Consider the following 14,522-nt stretch of genomic DNA (forward strand, 5'->3'; position numbering starts at 1 on the left):
TAAATTAAAAAAAAAAAAGTCAAAGTAAAATGTTCCACTTAGAAGACTAAAACCATTTTCACTGCAGTCAAAATTCACACATACTAGTACCATGGAAAGGAACACCAAGGTGAATTCTAAGCAGGTAAGCTAATTTTGCACTTTTGAACATCTCATCTGCTTCCTTACCACAGCTCCCAAAGCCTCAAATACTCATCCTGCTAGTCCTGGTCATTGAACACCATTGTGTAGATACTATGGAGGTTTTTCACTGTGTTCATTTCCTGCCATGATTTTATGTTGGACGCTTTTTGACAAAGTGTTTTCCTCTCACTAATCTATGCCTTACAAGATAAGCTCATCAGCATTCCAGCAGGCAAAATTTAATCCTACACTAGTGACATTGAAAAATGCCATTGTTTTGAAGCTGACAAACTAAGCTTTGGTTTGTAGCTTTGAGTAATATTTCTCCCTCTGGAAAATGACAATTCCCTATTTCCTAGCAAAACAAACAGTTCCTCTAGGCATAGAAAGGTCCAAGAAAACAACACAGTTGTAATTTTTAGGAAAAACTGTAGTTCACAATTCATACATACTTCTAACCATAATATCTGAATCTAAAACAATAAAATTCTGTTATTTACTTCAGGCATCAAAAAAGCAGCCTCAGAACAGACAATCCCTTATTATCATTAATAGGCAACTCTGAATTCATTATTACTGTTAATTCCTGATTTTTTAAACATTAGAAAGCACACTCACAATTAACTTTCACTGTGCTCATTGAAACTCACACCCAGCATGACCTGGGGACAAAACCTCCTCATACTGTATCTCAAAATGTATTATATTACTGAAGCATAGTACATAATATTGTGCAATATCTGTGTAATATATAGTCCTATAAGAGTGTGTGTGGCATTACACACTACCACGAAATTTTCTGGACAGATTTCTAAAATTGAGGTATATAGACAGGTGCATCCAAGAAAATTCTAAGGCTGAGATTTTGCAAAAAGATCATCTGATGTAAAATAACATGATTATCTAGTGTCTCTCTCAGAGTTACTCACAATATCTTATCTGAGCTTCAGAATACTAAAGAAGTTTCTTTGCCCTTTGCAACAGCATCTGCAAAATGACAACATGATATGTATTGTACCTCTCAAGAGCCCATACACTGTGGCTACGTAGCTTCAGTCTTCACTGACCTGAGAACACTTTCAATCCAAGATACTGTACAAACAGACCTGAATGACATCTCAAAGTACAAGCTGATGTCAGAAAAAACTTGTATTTTCAAATAAAGTTTTGACCACAATAGAAGTAGTTTAAACTATTTTCCTTCTATTTTTAAGTACATCACTTTCATGAAGATTGTGATTAGTGTTTGATACATGCAATTGGGATATCATATGTTAAAATGAGAGAAGAGAAAACAGAACATTTTAATAAAAACAAGAAATAGAATATTTTTAACCAGGAAACCATTTCAAAGTTGTATCTATCTTTTGAAGAACATCATGCCTTCACATCCAAAGTCACAAACATTAAAAAAGAAAATAAACAGGTAATATTTTTCTTCTATTCTCCCTCCTACTCACCACTCTACACATCCAGTAGACTGTATTATATCAGATATCATATTCTGACCACAACTTAGCATCAACCTGCTTCCAGATGCAGTATCATCATTTTGGAATAATTTTACCTATTGTTTATTCCATTTCCACCCTCACTCATGTTCAACACAGATACTCTGACCTAGAACCCTCACTTTTGAAGGTCATTTGAGAATCCATGCTTGACCTAGAGCAAAGGAGAAGTCTTTCCGACTCATCGGTGTACCTCCGTGCCCAGAGCTGCTCTCCTGCACTCACTGTTCGAGGTTTCAGAGAGAGTGTTTCAAATTTCACATAGGTTTCTTTTGCAAGGTCAGCTTCCTTTGCACTTTTTGGTTTCATATGAAGTTTTAAAACTTTGTAGAGTAAAAAAAATATCAAAGGTAAAACAACCATGCATGCTGCACTGCTGGCCACTATCAGAATAGAAAACTCAGAACTGCTTTCATCATTCAACCCATCAGTGGAGAAAATAACACATTGTTCTTTTGTAGGTGGCACGCCTTTGGGTGAGACACATGCCATATATTGAGTACTAGGTTGCAAACCATCAATTGTGACTCTGTTTTTGTTAGAATCAGTGCTCAGAGGCAACATATCTTTCTCACCATATTTGGAGTACAATACAGTCACTGCGGAGTTGCCTGTGGCATTGACAGTTTTCCAGGTTAAGGTCACTCTTTCATCAGTTTCACTGATCACTCTTAGATTCTTCACAGTGATATTTTGCTCAGGCATACCTGCTGTATTCAAGGGAGTGTCCTCACCTTTCTTGCCTATCTCCCCAGTCTGCTTTTTGTTTCCATTTGTCACAGCCTTTGAATTTTTCTTTCCATCAAACATGGGCCTGGGTTGCTTCTTGTCAGCAAACATGATGTTCGTTGATCTTTCAGTGCTAACCAGTGCTGTGGTTGTGCTCTGTGTAGTGGCAAGGGGTGTGGTTGTCGTCTCAGGTTCCTGCTTGGATTCCTCCTGAGTTGTATTCTGTCTCTCAGCCTCTTGCTTCCTTCCATACTTCTGTGGTGACACAGTTGTAGTAACTACACCAACCACTGTGACAGTAACAGCAGCTTCTGACATTCCTGCCAAGTTCTTGGCTTTACATCTGTATTCTCCTGCATCCTTGTATGAAATTCCTGTCAAGCTTATTATGGACCATCTGACACCCTCTCCAGGAGTTTCTTGAATTACTACAGAAAAATGCAAAGAGTATTATGAATGGGAGATAAAGAGAAAGTAAACATTATTAGACTATTTCTTCCCCTAAGTTATTTCTGCCAAAAGGAATCACATATATTAAACTTTTAAAAACAAAACACAAACAAACAAAAAAACAACAGTACCAACAACAAAAAGCCCAAAACCAAATCAAACTCCCAACACAAACTATGGAATTCCCAGTCATATTATATTATTAAATAAAAGTGATCAGTTTGGGTCAAAATGAAAATGAATGTTTGGAGTAATTACAACATAATTTGCAGTTTCACTAAGTAAAACACAACTACATAAAGCAAAATCAAATGTCTTAAAGTTGCTGTTGACTCTTAAATATGTCTCACTGACTTCAAGTGACACTGACCATACTGGCCATTTAGAACACTATTGGAAATTACCTTTATCTTAAGATATTTCAGTACTCTGGACTATTACCTTCTTCAGACCTATGATAACTGCTAACCACTTTGCATTAGCAAGAAATAGTTTTTACTTTTAAGTTACTACATAAATATCTGTCACAGCAGCTAGAATGATATCAGATAATGACAGCCTTGAAAAATTTGCAAATAACGTAGAAAACATGAATTTAGAAAATCCTGTGTTTACAAAGCTAAGATTTAAGTGGCTTAGTTATGGATTTTTTAACAAGAACATTTTGAAACAAAACAGAAATTTCAGCAACAAATTGTCCTTTCTGCTTTTCAGCTTCTGAGTTAGGGCCCAACTAACCCAATCTTCATTTTTCTTTATCCTTCCCCTGCTTCATGCATTTCTCCCTTCCATATGTATTGTTATTATACACCACATCCAGAATCAAAACAGCCTGATGGACCTGTTAAGACCAAGAACTAGACAAAGAATTTCATAACAGCTGCTGCACAGATACAATTGCCAACTTGATGCAATGCAAGGTCCATTGTTACTCATTACAATGATCTCAAAGCACAAGCAACCCAAAAATGTTTGGCTCTCCCATTTCCTATAAAAGAGCAATTGTACCTGTATAGTTCACTGGTATATTGTCTGACCTAGTCCAGGTAAGCTGTGGTGTTGGGTACCCAGTCGCATCACAGCGCAGCAGAACGTTGCTTCCCAGAGGGGAAGTGATTTTTGTTGCTGATGTCATCACAGATGGTTTAAGACACTGCTCTAACTCAGCTCTCTGGAACAAGATTCCCGCCAGGCTCTCAGGTCCACTGCACGAAATCAATGGATCAAGAAGCACAACTGAGCTGTCCACGATTTTGGAAAATTCAATCAGCTTTGAAATGCGGCAGTCACAGAACCATGGGTTGTCCTGAAAACCTGAAGCAGGGAGGAAAGAGGGGGAAGAAAAAAATGTTGTCAGGCAATACATGGATATTGTGGTTACAGTGTGATGCATGACTACCGCAAAGTACAATCAAGGACAATTGTGGACCTGTTCTAAGTTAATCTTTTATCTTTCAATTTGTCTTTTTTGTTCAGCTGACTGGTGGGGGAGTATTTTCAGAGGTGAGGAAGAACAGTGTGAATGTTTATTAAGCTAGACCTTTTCTTCACTGAAGTTTACAGGAGCATAGTAATGTAGTAGCACTACCTTTGCTTAACTTTACCATTTATCTAGGAAAAAATGCTTTGAAAAGATGTCTTAAGACTGACAATACATTTTAACCTGCCTGTGCCTTCTGGAAAGACAGCTTCTCAGGACTATTGTTTCCTGTCACTCTCCTCTGCTCTTGGTCCTTGTTTGGGCTTTTACATCTTGATCTTCTAGGACCCTTTTCTCAATGCTTGCAGAGAACATGATGATTTAAGGGTTTAGAGCTTACGTCAACATCTCTGTCCCTTGAAAAAAAAAAGGATAAAAGCTAAAGTTTTAGGCCAATAAAATTCTTATCTGGCTCTGAACTAAATAACAATATTGTTAGAAGTCTGGCTTCAATTTAGTACAGCCTTTGCAATATATTCATAAAAAGAATAGCAGAGGGGTAGAAAATAGGAAGGACCACAAAACCCCCTGATGATTACAATATTTTTATGAGGGCATACAAGAACTCTCTTTCTCTTCTGTCAGAGGCCATAACATTTGCTTCTTGATTCCAGTCTTTGAATGAGAGGCTTCTCCACCTTTGTGAACGTACTGTGTTGAAAGAAAATATCCATTTCTAAGGAATATCAGTTTAAATCCTCAGCTAGTATTTATTACTCCACTATGTTGACCTTCATAGAGCAACAGTGACTTCACCAGGTAAAATGCCACACAGCATGTCACTCATGTATTCAAATATTTTCTCATTTGACTTATACTTTTAAGCATACCTTTCTCATCTGAGTACTAATAATAAATATAGTCTGAAACAAGGGATATTATGTAAGAACCCCTCCCTATTTAATTTACTGATGAACTCAACAGAAAAGTCAAACAAATATTAAAAGAAAAAAAAAGCCTGAAACACCTGTTTTGTGTATTGTTAAGAATTATCAAAACAGCTAATGGAAAAATGCTTTGTTTTGTTCTGAAAAAATGTACAGATGAAAGAATACATGAATAATTAACTACTGCTTCCTTTTATCACCAGACCAAGATTAGGTTATTTTAAGCACAATGGTAGTGATTGGTTAAAACTGTGGTGAATCTCAATTAATCCCCACTCTTTAAAACAAGACTTGACCTGAAGAGATTCCGTGACTTTGACATCACAATCCAATTTCACTCCTTCCAGACAGAAGAGATTTTACATCTATTCACTACTTATTGCTTGCTAGAACAGAGAAGGAGAAGTCAAGGAAACTGTATCAGAACTGCTTTTCCTAAAAAACAAAAACAAAAACAAAAAAAACCAACCAACCAAACAAACAAAAAAACCCAAACACCTCCAAAATATAAAAATTTTGCCTATTATCTTCACACATAAATTCACAAGGAAAAGAGATGCCATCCAAGTGTGTTTTCCATATCTAGGCACATCAGCTGTTTGTGCTTATAAAAATTCTGCTCAATTGAGCACATTCATGTAATTAGTTTTGCTCATCTTTTCAATTAGGGAAGCTTGTAGTTACAGAAAATACTCCTGTAATATTCGTTATTTTTTTTTCATTCTCACTTGCTTATAAGGGGTCAATTTTCCTCACTCTGTTTAGAAATAGACTATATGAGCATTTCAATATTGAACTCCCCTAAGGTATAAGAGGGAAAGCAGGATTCCCTTGAAACAAGGGGCCTCAACTGCTGAAGTTCCTCCATAGCAAATACTGCTTGTGAAAAATGCTTGTGAACTCCTGGCATGGCCCCTGTGCTATCTAGAGGACAGAAGCAGGGGTCAGCTGTGCTTCAAGCAGGGAGCAGAGCAGGAACTCTGGGCCCACAGCATTAATCAGGACAGATCTGCAGCATCAGCAGAGCTCCCCTCCCACATACTAGGCAGCAGATTCTCCGTTATGTTAAATGCTATAGAAAATATTTCTGCCAGCTTTCTGCATCCTACAAACTTTACTGCAGGAAAGGAAGAGGTTTATTACTGTTTCTAACCTACTCAAAGCGCTCAAAAGCTGTTATTGAAATAGAATCATGGAATGATTATGTTAGAAAAGACCTTTAAGACCATCAAGTCCAACTGTTAATCCACTACTGCCAAGTCCAGCACTAAACCATGTATTTAAGTGCCACGTTTACATATCTTTTAAATACCTTCAGGGCTGGTGACTCCACCACTCCCCAGACCACCCTTTATACAGACATGGCTTTCTTATTCTTGCAGTGTCCTGAAGAAAACCCAAGTTGTTAAAGTAAGTATCGGAAATTGACAAAATAAAAGGAATGATGAAGAAAAGATGAACAGTCCTTAGACTGGATGGTTGATTAGTCCAGTCTGGGACACAGCTTTGGCCATCTCAGGTCATTCTGAAATCCTGGTTTTAACTTCAGAGTAAAGCTGTAGTCCCAGACGGCTCCACTTCTGCGTGTAGTGCAAAGAGAGTGTTACATCAGTTAGCCAGCTCATCTCCCCCATCCATCTTGCTTCCCAGTGGAATTGGCTAAAAAGCAGGACTTACATAAATACAGATAACATATACAGCTACAGGAGTTCCTTCCTTGCCTCCACAGCACATTCCTTCTATTTACCTGTGTCTTGCCAATATCTGACAGCATTCACATTATTTTTAGCCATTGTAAAGCATCAAGTCATGTGAATTCCCAAAATGAAAAGACAAAAGCACTAGTGAGTTGGAAGCAAAGATAAACACTGAATTTGATTACATTTCAGTTAGATATTGAAGAGAACAGAAATGTGGATGTAAACCTAGTTTCCAAACTACAAGGGGCATTCTGAAATTTAACAGTTTGTGTTTACAAGATGGTAGAAGTGAGAACAAACATGTGAAAGAATAAAGAAAAAGTTTAAAAAGGGGAAAAAATAAGAAAATGGAAAAGAATAGGGAACTTTAATAAAGCAATAAGATGGAATCCCCTTAATTACTTAAGAAGTAAAAATAAAAATAATGAGTCTCCAATGGCACATGTTTTTGATGAAAATCTTTATAAACGCTGAATTCTTTTGTAGAAATATTAAGGCAGCTTGTTGATCTGAGAAAGAAATACTAGCCAAGGCAAAACAAATATTGATAAATATTTATGCATTGCAATATACCAATGCAGTGTTATTTTAACATTAAATATTAAATATAAATTGCTCTAAAAACCTTTCTCTTTCTAGATTTAGCATATTTTATGTTTACTGTCACACATTTATATGTATGCTTGCATGTACAACAGCAAATACATGTATATGTCCATGCACATTTTTGTAGTCTTCTCAGTAAGCAGTGTTTTCCCCGTGCTGTGTCAATATGGACTTTAGCGTTTGAAATAGCTATGAGCAAAATTTACTTTGTAAATCAGTAACCAGACTCAGACTTTAACTTGTGTAACTGCTTTTCAGCTGCTGCAAAATGGTAAGATGCAAAATATTCAAGTTTTTAGCTGATAGACATTTTCACCACAGCTTGGGCCAACCCAACCAAGGCTCTTTCCCACTGAAGCTACAAATTTTGGTCCATGGTTCTAAACAGTAAAATCCGCATCCAACACTGTGTTGCAGTGTTTTCTGCACAGGGCAATTGCTAGGGAGTATATTCAGGAAAAGAAGTATCTCTCCAATGGCCCAGCTGGGAGCCTGAGGGACCTGCAGCATTCCAAATTTTTGGCACCTCTACGTGCAACAGAGGAAAGATCTCATCTAACTGCTACTCTACTAAATCCTGGATTCCTCTGTTCCTCTCAGTGACTCATCAGAGTACACAATATGGAAAATGCTACTGCCATCATTCACGCCAGAAATGTCAATCTCTTACAGCAGCCAGTGCTGAAACTCATTTGTAATTTGGATCAAAGTATTAGGCTGTGGCTCCAGAGGTAACCAAGAGAGGGCCAGAACTCACACACTGCTCCCTCAATCATCTGCACTGCTTAATTGTCGGCTCACTCCACGGCTTTATTTTGAGCTGTTCCAAAGGGCATTTCCAAGACAAAGCCAGAAGTAGCTCCAGGGACAGTTTGCACTCAAGGATTGCTCCCTGAAAGGCTTACGGATGACACCACACCAAGGGTGGTTCTCTCTGTCCTGTTGTTACCCCCAATGTCAGTGCAGTAGGCTTTGCACCTCCTAACTATTCTATCACCCTATCATTCCATAAGGCATACAACATACCCCTGCTATTTTTATTACAAGAGCACAGCTGTATGGTTTGAAGGCAATTCCCACATTCCTTCAGGCAGGTTAGAGTGAAGGAAAAGCACCCCTGATTCATGGAATTACATTTCAGAGTCACTGCAGTGTCCTGTAGAGCCCACAGAGAACCAAGGGCTAAGTATTACAAAGTGTGGAATGGACAGCCAGCTTTAAAGAGAGCTGGCCCTAAACTGGATGAGAACCAGAGTGGGTCACTTGGCCATAAGGCCAGGAATCATTCCCTAACCCACTTTCATTTAGCACAGTGCACACATGGAGGAACATCATACAGAGGGAGGTATTTAAAAAATCCAAACCTCTTAGTGCAGAGATTATAAACTGGAATAAGGAGATGCTAACATGTCAGTCCGCTGGCAGTAGTCTTTGGCTCCTCCAAGAGTCCTTGAAAAAAACATGAGGAACCTGAACTTTTTCTTACCTGCAACCTTCTTGATGCTCAGTGAAGACACTGAAGATAAAATTGCCTGCTGGTGGTAAAAAACACATATGCACAAACATCTGAATTTGGGGCTTTGTTGGTTTTGATCTTGTTAACTAAATACAAGTGGCAATCTTATCTTGCCAGAACCGGGAGAGATGACAGCTCAAGACACAATTGCTTACACTAATTAGAATCTGCTGCTTCCCTGACTAGACAAAAACAATATTTGTTTGTTCTGGGTTCTATCTTCTAGCAGAGTTCAGGCTGCAGTTACCATTCTAAGGAGGTACATAAGTCAGGTTGAATGCTCTCACAGAGAATAGCTGAACTACATAGGACAGTCTTGAGCATCAAAGCATGAAAGCATGCAATTGTGGGCATCACACTTTAGGAGACATGTTTTTTTAAAACTCAAAAGAGTCCAAAGGGAGTCAATAGCTATGGTAGAAAATGAGAAACACCCTCCACCTCCTCCTCCTCCAAAAAAAAAAACACCACAAAAAACCCCCACCAATCAAAAAATCCTTCACATTATTTTAACTATATTAGCAACTGGTGAAAAAAAATCTGTGTGATTAGTTAGAATGGCAAACAGGGAAGGAAAACATGAACGATTACTATGAGAGATGGTAATTAGTTTTTTTGTATGTCCATCTCCTGTAGGACAAGAGGTAATCAGCTTAGTCTGTAGTAAGGGAGATTGAGGTTACATATTAAGAGAAACTTTCTCACTATCCTGATAGATAAGCATTGGAGGAGGTTACCACAGGAGGCTATGGGGGTGGTCTGGACACAGGCTTTAAGAACAGCTATGACTTTACCAGAAGGGCTCAGTTCCTCTGGATCTGCATCCTATGTGATCCTTCCTGATCACATACCTCTGTGATCTTTATCTCCAACTCAGAGGAGGCGGAGAGTATCTATGGGATACATTTCTTCTCCCTCATGCTCCAACAAGCCACATAGAGACAGGAGTGCCAAAGCCAACTTTTCCTTAGAGATGGTTGGAGCATTACAGAGACATCTCAACTCCTAAGTGATCTTTCTAGCCTGATAGTTTCTATCAACCATTCATTCCTGAAAAACAACTGCTTTGTAGCAGTCCATCAACAGTGCGAGTGAGGGCAAGTGCTGTAACTACAACTTGCAATACACATAACAAAACTAGCACTCAGTGAAGACTAAGTAAATTTGTCAAAATAACCCATGACATAAAGAGCCTTGCACTGTCAAATCTCCAGAGGAAGGGGACTGTCTTACTCACAACAGAGTTTATTATGTAGCAAGCACTGTCTCTCTTCACTGGGATATACTCATCAGAAAGCTATGATGTCAACGACAAAAAAAAAAATTCAGCTAATTAATTCATAGCTTACATAAGGTAGATTTATTCAACGCAACACAATAAAAGTACTACCTGGCATTTTGCATTCTCAGATACAAATCTGTGATGGCTGCACAGCACCTTCCTTAGCACCTAACAGTAAAAAATAAAAGAGAAGCAAAGTGCTGTTTAAACTCACAGGGTGTGTCCCTCTGAAGATCTGCGTTAAAACCCATTTGTAGTTCATAACAGAAAATGGTCCAAAGGTCACATCTCAGGTCTCTAAAGAACTCAATGCTGGCACTAGAGGGTTTTCCAGGACTAGAGGAGGCTGGCAATGTGCCTGCACTAAGGAAGCATGCAGATGGTTGCCAGGGGTGAGGGGAAGAGAGAAGTGTGCGTGTGGTTTTAGGATTTTTTGGTGTTTATTCTTTCTGTTGGTTTGTTAGTTTTTCTTTTCGGGGGGGGGGGGGAGGGGGAAGGGGATGCTAGGAGGGTGTGGTGTTTAGGGTTTTTTTTAGTTTCTTTTGGTTTATTTTTTAAGTGGTGAGGGCCGTGTAAGACAAGGAAACCAATTAACCCCTGGGACTCCCTCATCAGATCACGAGGAGGATTAGATCTAGCACAGTCAGCTCTTACTTTACTGCCTCCTGTAGCCTTCAGTGTGGGGACAGGGAAAGGAGTACTGAGATGGACTTACTTTTACAGCTTTCTCTCTTTTTTTTTTTTAATCCTGAATAAACAAAGATCCTTTAATGCCGCAAACCTACAATTTGCATGCATATAAGTTGTTCAGCCCACTTGCATCTATTAAGTCACTTATATAAAATCTCATTTAAATGAGTTTCAAACTGCAGCTTCTGCTGTAAAACAAAACAGCTGAACAAATGAGCACTGAATAGTGGGGCTTTCGATCAAGAAATTGGAAATACTAGGCAGTACAACACAGAGCTGATCTTTACCAGTGCTTATAGAACTACTGCAGTAGAGACAGCCAGCTGGTTTTCCTCCCTTCCGCTTGCTACACTACAAAAAAAGTCAAAACAAGCACTTATATGTAAACAGTGACAGAAAAGAACACTGTTGATAGAACTGTTCCAGCTACATTCTGAGACTGCAGAAGAGAAAGGGAGTACCTGTAAGACTAAGAAGTGGAGAGAAAGTGTAAGATACAGCACAAAGCCACAAATAGAACTGATATAATTGTACTATAGAGAGATGGATAAAATTATTAAAAAAGTCAGAGTGTGACCAAATCATTCTTATATACTTGCCTTAAAAATTCTAAAAAGTACCTTGAAGTTGTAGGGATCAGTTTCCTACTCTCTCTCATATTCAATATGTAAATTGGGAAAAACTTCAGGATAATCAGTTACCTTTAAAACAATGCAAGGTCAACGGGGGCCCTGGAGAGAGCAGAGTTGCCCTTTTTTGAGCCACCAACACTATCTGCAGCACTGTGTCACAGGACAGGCTTTATATGAGCATCAGCTCCCAGCTACTTGCTTGGCTTGTGAGCCATTGGGAAAATCACCCGCAAATGGACATGCTCGCAGTTGAGAACACATACAGAGATGACAGAAATGTCACCAGAAACACTGTATAAGTCCTGCATTTATATGGCTACTGAATACTCCATATGGCCCATATTCACATAGACTGGGTTCTCTCAAGTTTTATAATCGTGAGATATCAACATACATGGAGGTCACTATCTTAGTTTTATGGTTTTCTGTCACCAACAATAAATAAATAAATAATCACAGAGCAAACCAGAAGACTGATCTGGATAAAACCCACTCTCCTGAATCCCAGGCTGGTCCCCCATCTGCTCTCACTTGCAATTTAACGTTTAGGTACATTTTAATAAGGAATAAGAGAGGCTGTTTAACATACCCAAAATGACTCTCTGTGTCACCAGAATGTCTGTGTTCTTGGACAGGACAGTTCCTGAGAAGGGGGGCCAGATGTCCATCAGGTCTGATGGCAAGGTGGTTAGCTTGTTGCTGGATATGTCCAGGTAGGTGAGGTTTCTCAGGTACCGGCCAGCATCAGCGGGAATGCTGGTCATTTTATTGTTGTGTAAATCAAGAGTCCGTAAGTTGGGCATCTCTGCCAGTGATTCCCAAGGGAAAGTTGAGAGCAGATTACCATCCAGTCGTAACTCGTGCAGTAGTTTCAAGTTATAAAAGCTGCTGATATCAATGTTGGCTACACAGTTGTACGTTACCCACAGGTATTTGAGATCTACTAGGTAGTAAAAGGCTTCAGTTGGAATCCTTCGTATGACAGTTTTCTCTATTCGAAGTTTTACAGTATCCACAGGAACATTCACAGGGATTTCATACATGTCAGGATCATTACAGAGTACGGACCTAGCACCAGGGGGAAAGTAAAAAGAAAAGGAGAGAGATACTGGCATTTATTTCTCAGAAATTTGAATTTCAGAGTTAAATGCAAATGCTATTACTTTCTGCAACACTACTACCAGAAATGAAGGACAACCCTCTGCATTTAAAAGCTGAACAAACTCCACAAACATGGAGCCTCTAAAGAGAAAAAGAATACAAAACAGAAAAGATCCTTCTTTCCCATGAAATCTAGATTTGCTTTATTCTAAAGCATGTAAGCACCGTCCTCTGTGCATCCCTCGCTCTATTGACAACTGAAAAACAGAAGCCCTTGTATAAGGAATAATGCATGCATGTATCTCAGGTGGGAACTGCATGCCATCTAATTTACTAAAATTCAGAATATAGGATTACTAATCTAATTTTTCTGTATGATAAAGATTAAAAGCATTTTCTATACTTACCTTTCAGAATGGACTGATAATTCAAAACATACCAAAGCATATTTGAGTAAAGAAGAGCTTTCTCTCTCTTTCTGATGTCTACTTATGAATTACTTGCTTTGTAGAGATGCTAAGAACTTTCTGCTCCAATTGATTTCAGTGAAATGGATTTCTCAGCATTTTCAGGTGTCAGTATACTTTTTCATTTCTTTGGGGTATATTGTTTGCACATACTAGCCTGAAGATTCCCCTGCCCTCAGTAAGTCTAATTTTCTCCCCCTTTTCTCTAGATTCTTCCTCTATTTTACTTTTTTCTCATGCAGCTTTATACCAGATAGGCTGTGACAGTAAGGAGCAATGACAAAGAGTACCTCCTAAAATTGACATGATAATACCAGGTCACCACATTTCAAATTAACCTCTTTATTATCAAAAATTACATTATTTACTCTAGATTAAAAAAATAACAAACTACTGTATTTTATTTAAATCAGAGCCACCTTACAGTAGTTAAGTAGTTTGTAGAAATGGAAAGGACATTACAACAGCAGGAAAATCAAGGAGCAGAAAGAAATTGCCTTCTGCAAAAAATGAAGATTTAGAGTAGCTATTTGCCAAGTACAAAGCCATAATCACCATCTGCTCCTGTTCAGGAATGCTGCTAGCCATAGAACATCAGTGTAAAATATGTGTTTATTTCAACTATTCTAGAATTACTTGGTAATGTATGAGAATGTTATCTCCAATTTCTTTAACCCTTTTTCTTATAAATTGCCCTATATAACAAATAATAAAATATATACCTTGTTCCAGTGCCATCACTTCTGCCATGGTAAACGCAAGTGCATTGTGAAGGACAAAACCCAAGAACTTCTTCAAAAAAGCTCATTAGGAAGTAGAAGTAAATAAACAGATACATGGCTTCCTCCCAGCAGAACTGACATGAAAAAATTTGAAAACTTTATTCCTAAGCACTCATGTGCAGTGTGCTACGAACGTGCATGTAGACATCCATTTAGTAACAGCAGATTACAAGAGATTAGCCGAGATCTGTAGTTGCTTAACCTTCAAATGTATCCTGAATGGGATCAGTTAAACCAGCTCGTTCTTTACTCTGTCAGAACACACGCTGCTTCAAATCACATCCAGTGTGTTTTAAGGCTATGTTAATATGTAGCTTGTAGAGCTTGTGTGTAATAAAATATCTCTTTTCTTCTTCTTCTACGAGGAGGTGCATTAGTTACTGTCTATAAAGTGTTCCAAGGTTCCTGGAGGAAGTCTAGTACACCATGAGGATATTGTGAGGCATTTTCTTTAATACTAAAAATTACAAATTAATAGGAAGCCTGGATTCCACAGCTTTTAAAAAATCCCATAAAAACAGGTTTTTGGCAAAAATACACATATATTTAAATAAGTTACACACTAC

General features: G+C 38.3%; 1 protein-coding gene across 1 annotated transcript; it reads right to left on the bottom strand.

Moving 5' to 3' along the window:
• Positions 1-683: 683 nt before the first annotated feature.
• LRIT3 (leucine rich repeat, Ig-like and transmembrane domains 3) lies at positions 684-14,012 on the bottom strand. The gene is made up of 4 exons (XM_008933266.2): positions 13,897-14,012; positions 12,196-12,674; positions 3,822-4,127; positions 684-2,791 (listed from the first exon to the last, which is right to left on the bottom strand). The coding sequence occupies exons 1-4, from the start codon at positions 14,010-14,012 to the stop codon at positions 1,725-1,727; spliced, it is 1,968 nt and encodes a 655-aa protein (XP_008931514.2). The 3' UTR covers positions 684-1,724.
• Between the last annotated feature and the right edge of the window lie 510 nt (positions 14,013-14,522).

Source organism: Manacus vitellinus, unplaced genomic scaffold (genome assembly GCF_001715985.3).
Source record: "Manacus vitellinus isolate BGI_N305 unplaced genomic scaffold, ASM171598v3 scaffold_0_pilon, whole genome shotgun sequence".
NCBI classification, from domain to species: Eukaryota; Metazoa; Chordata; class Aves; order Passeriformes; family Pipridae; genus Manacus; species Manacus vitellinus.

Bases quoted from the DNA above. Each gene is read 5' to 3' on its own strand.
- LRIT3 (XM_008933266.2), bottom strand. From the start codon at position 14,012: ATGTATCTGTTTATTTACTTCTACTTCCTAATGAGCTTTTTTGAAGAA. The intron at 4,128-12,195 runs GTATGTTAAACA...TCCCTGCTTCAG, and splicing joins GACACAGAGAGTCATTTTGG to GTTTTCAGGACAACCCATGG. The intron at 2,792-3,821 runs GTACAATTGCTC...ATTTTTCTGTAG, and splicing joins TATACCAGTGAACTATACAG to TAATTCAAGAAACTCCTGGA.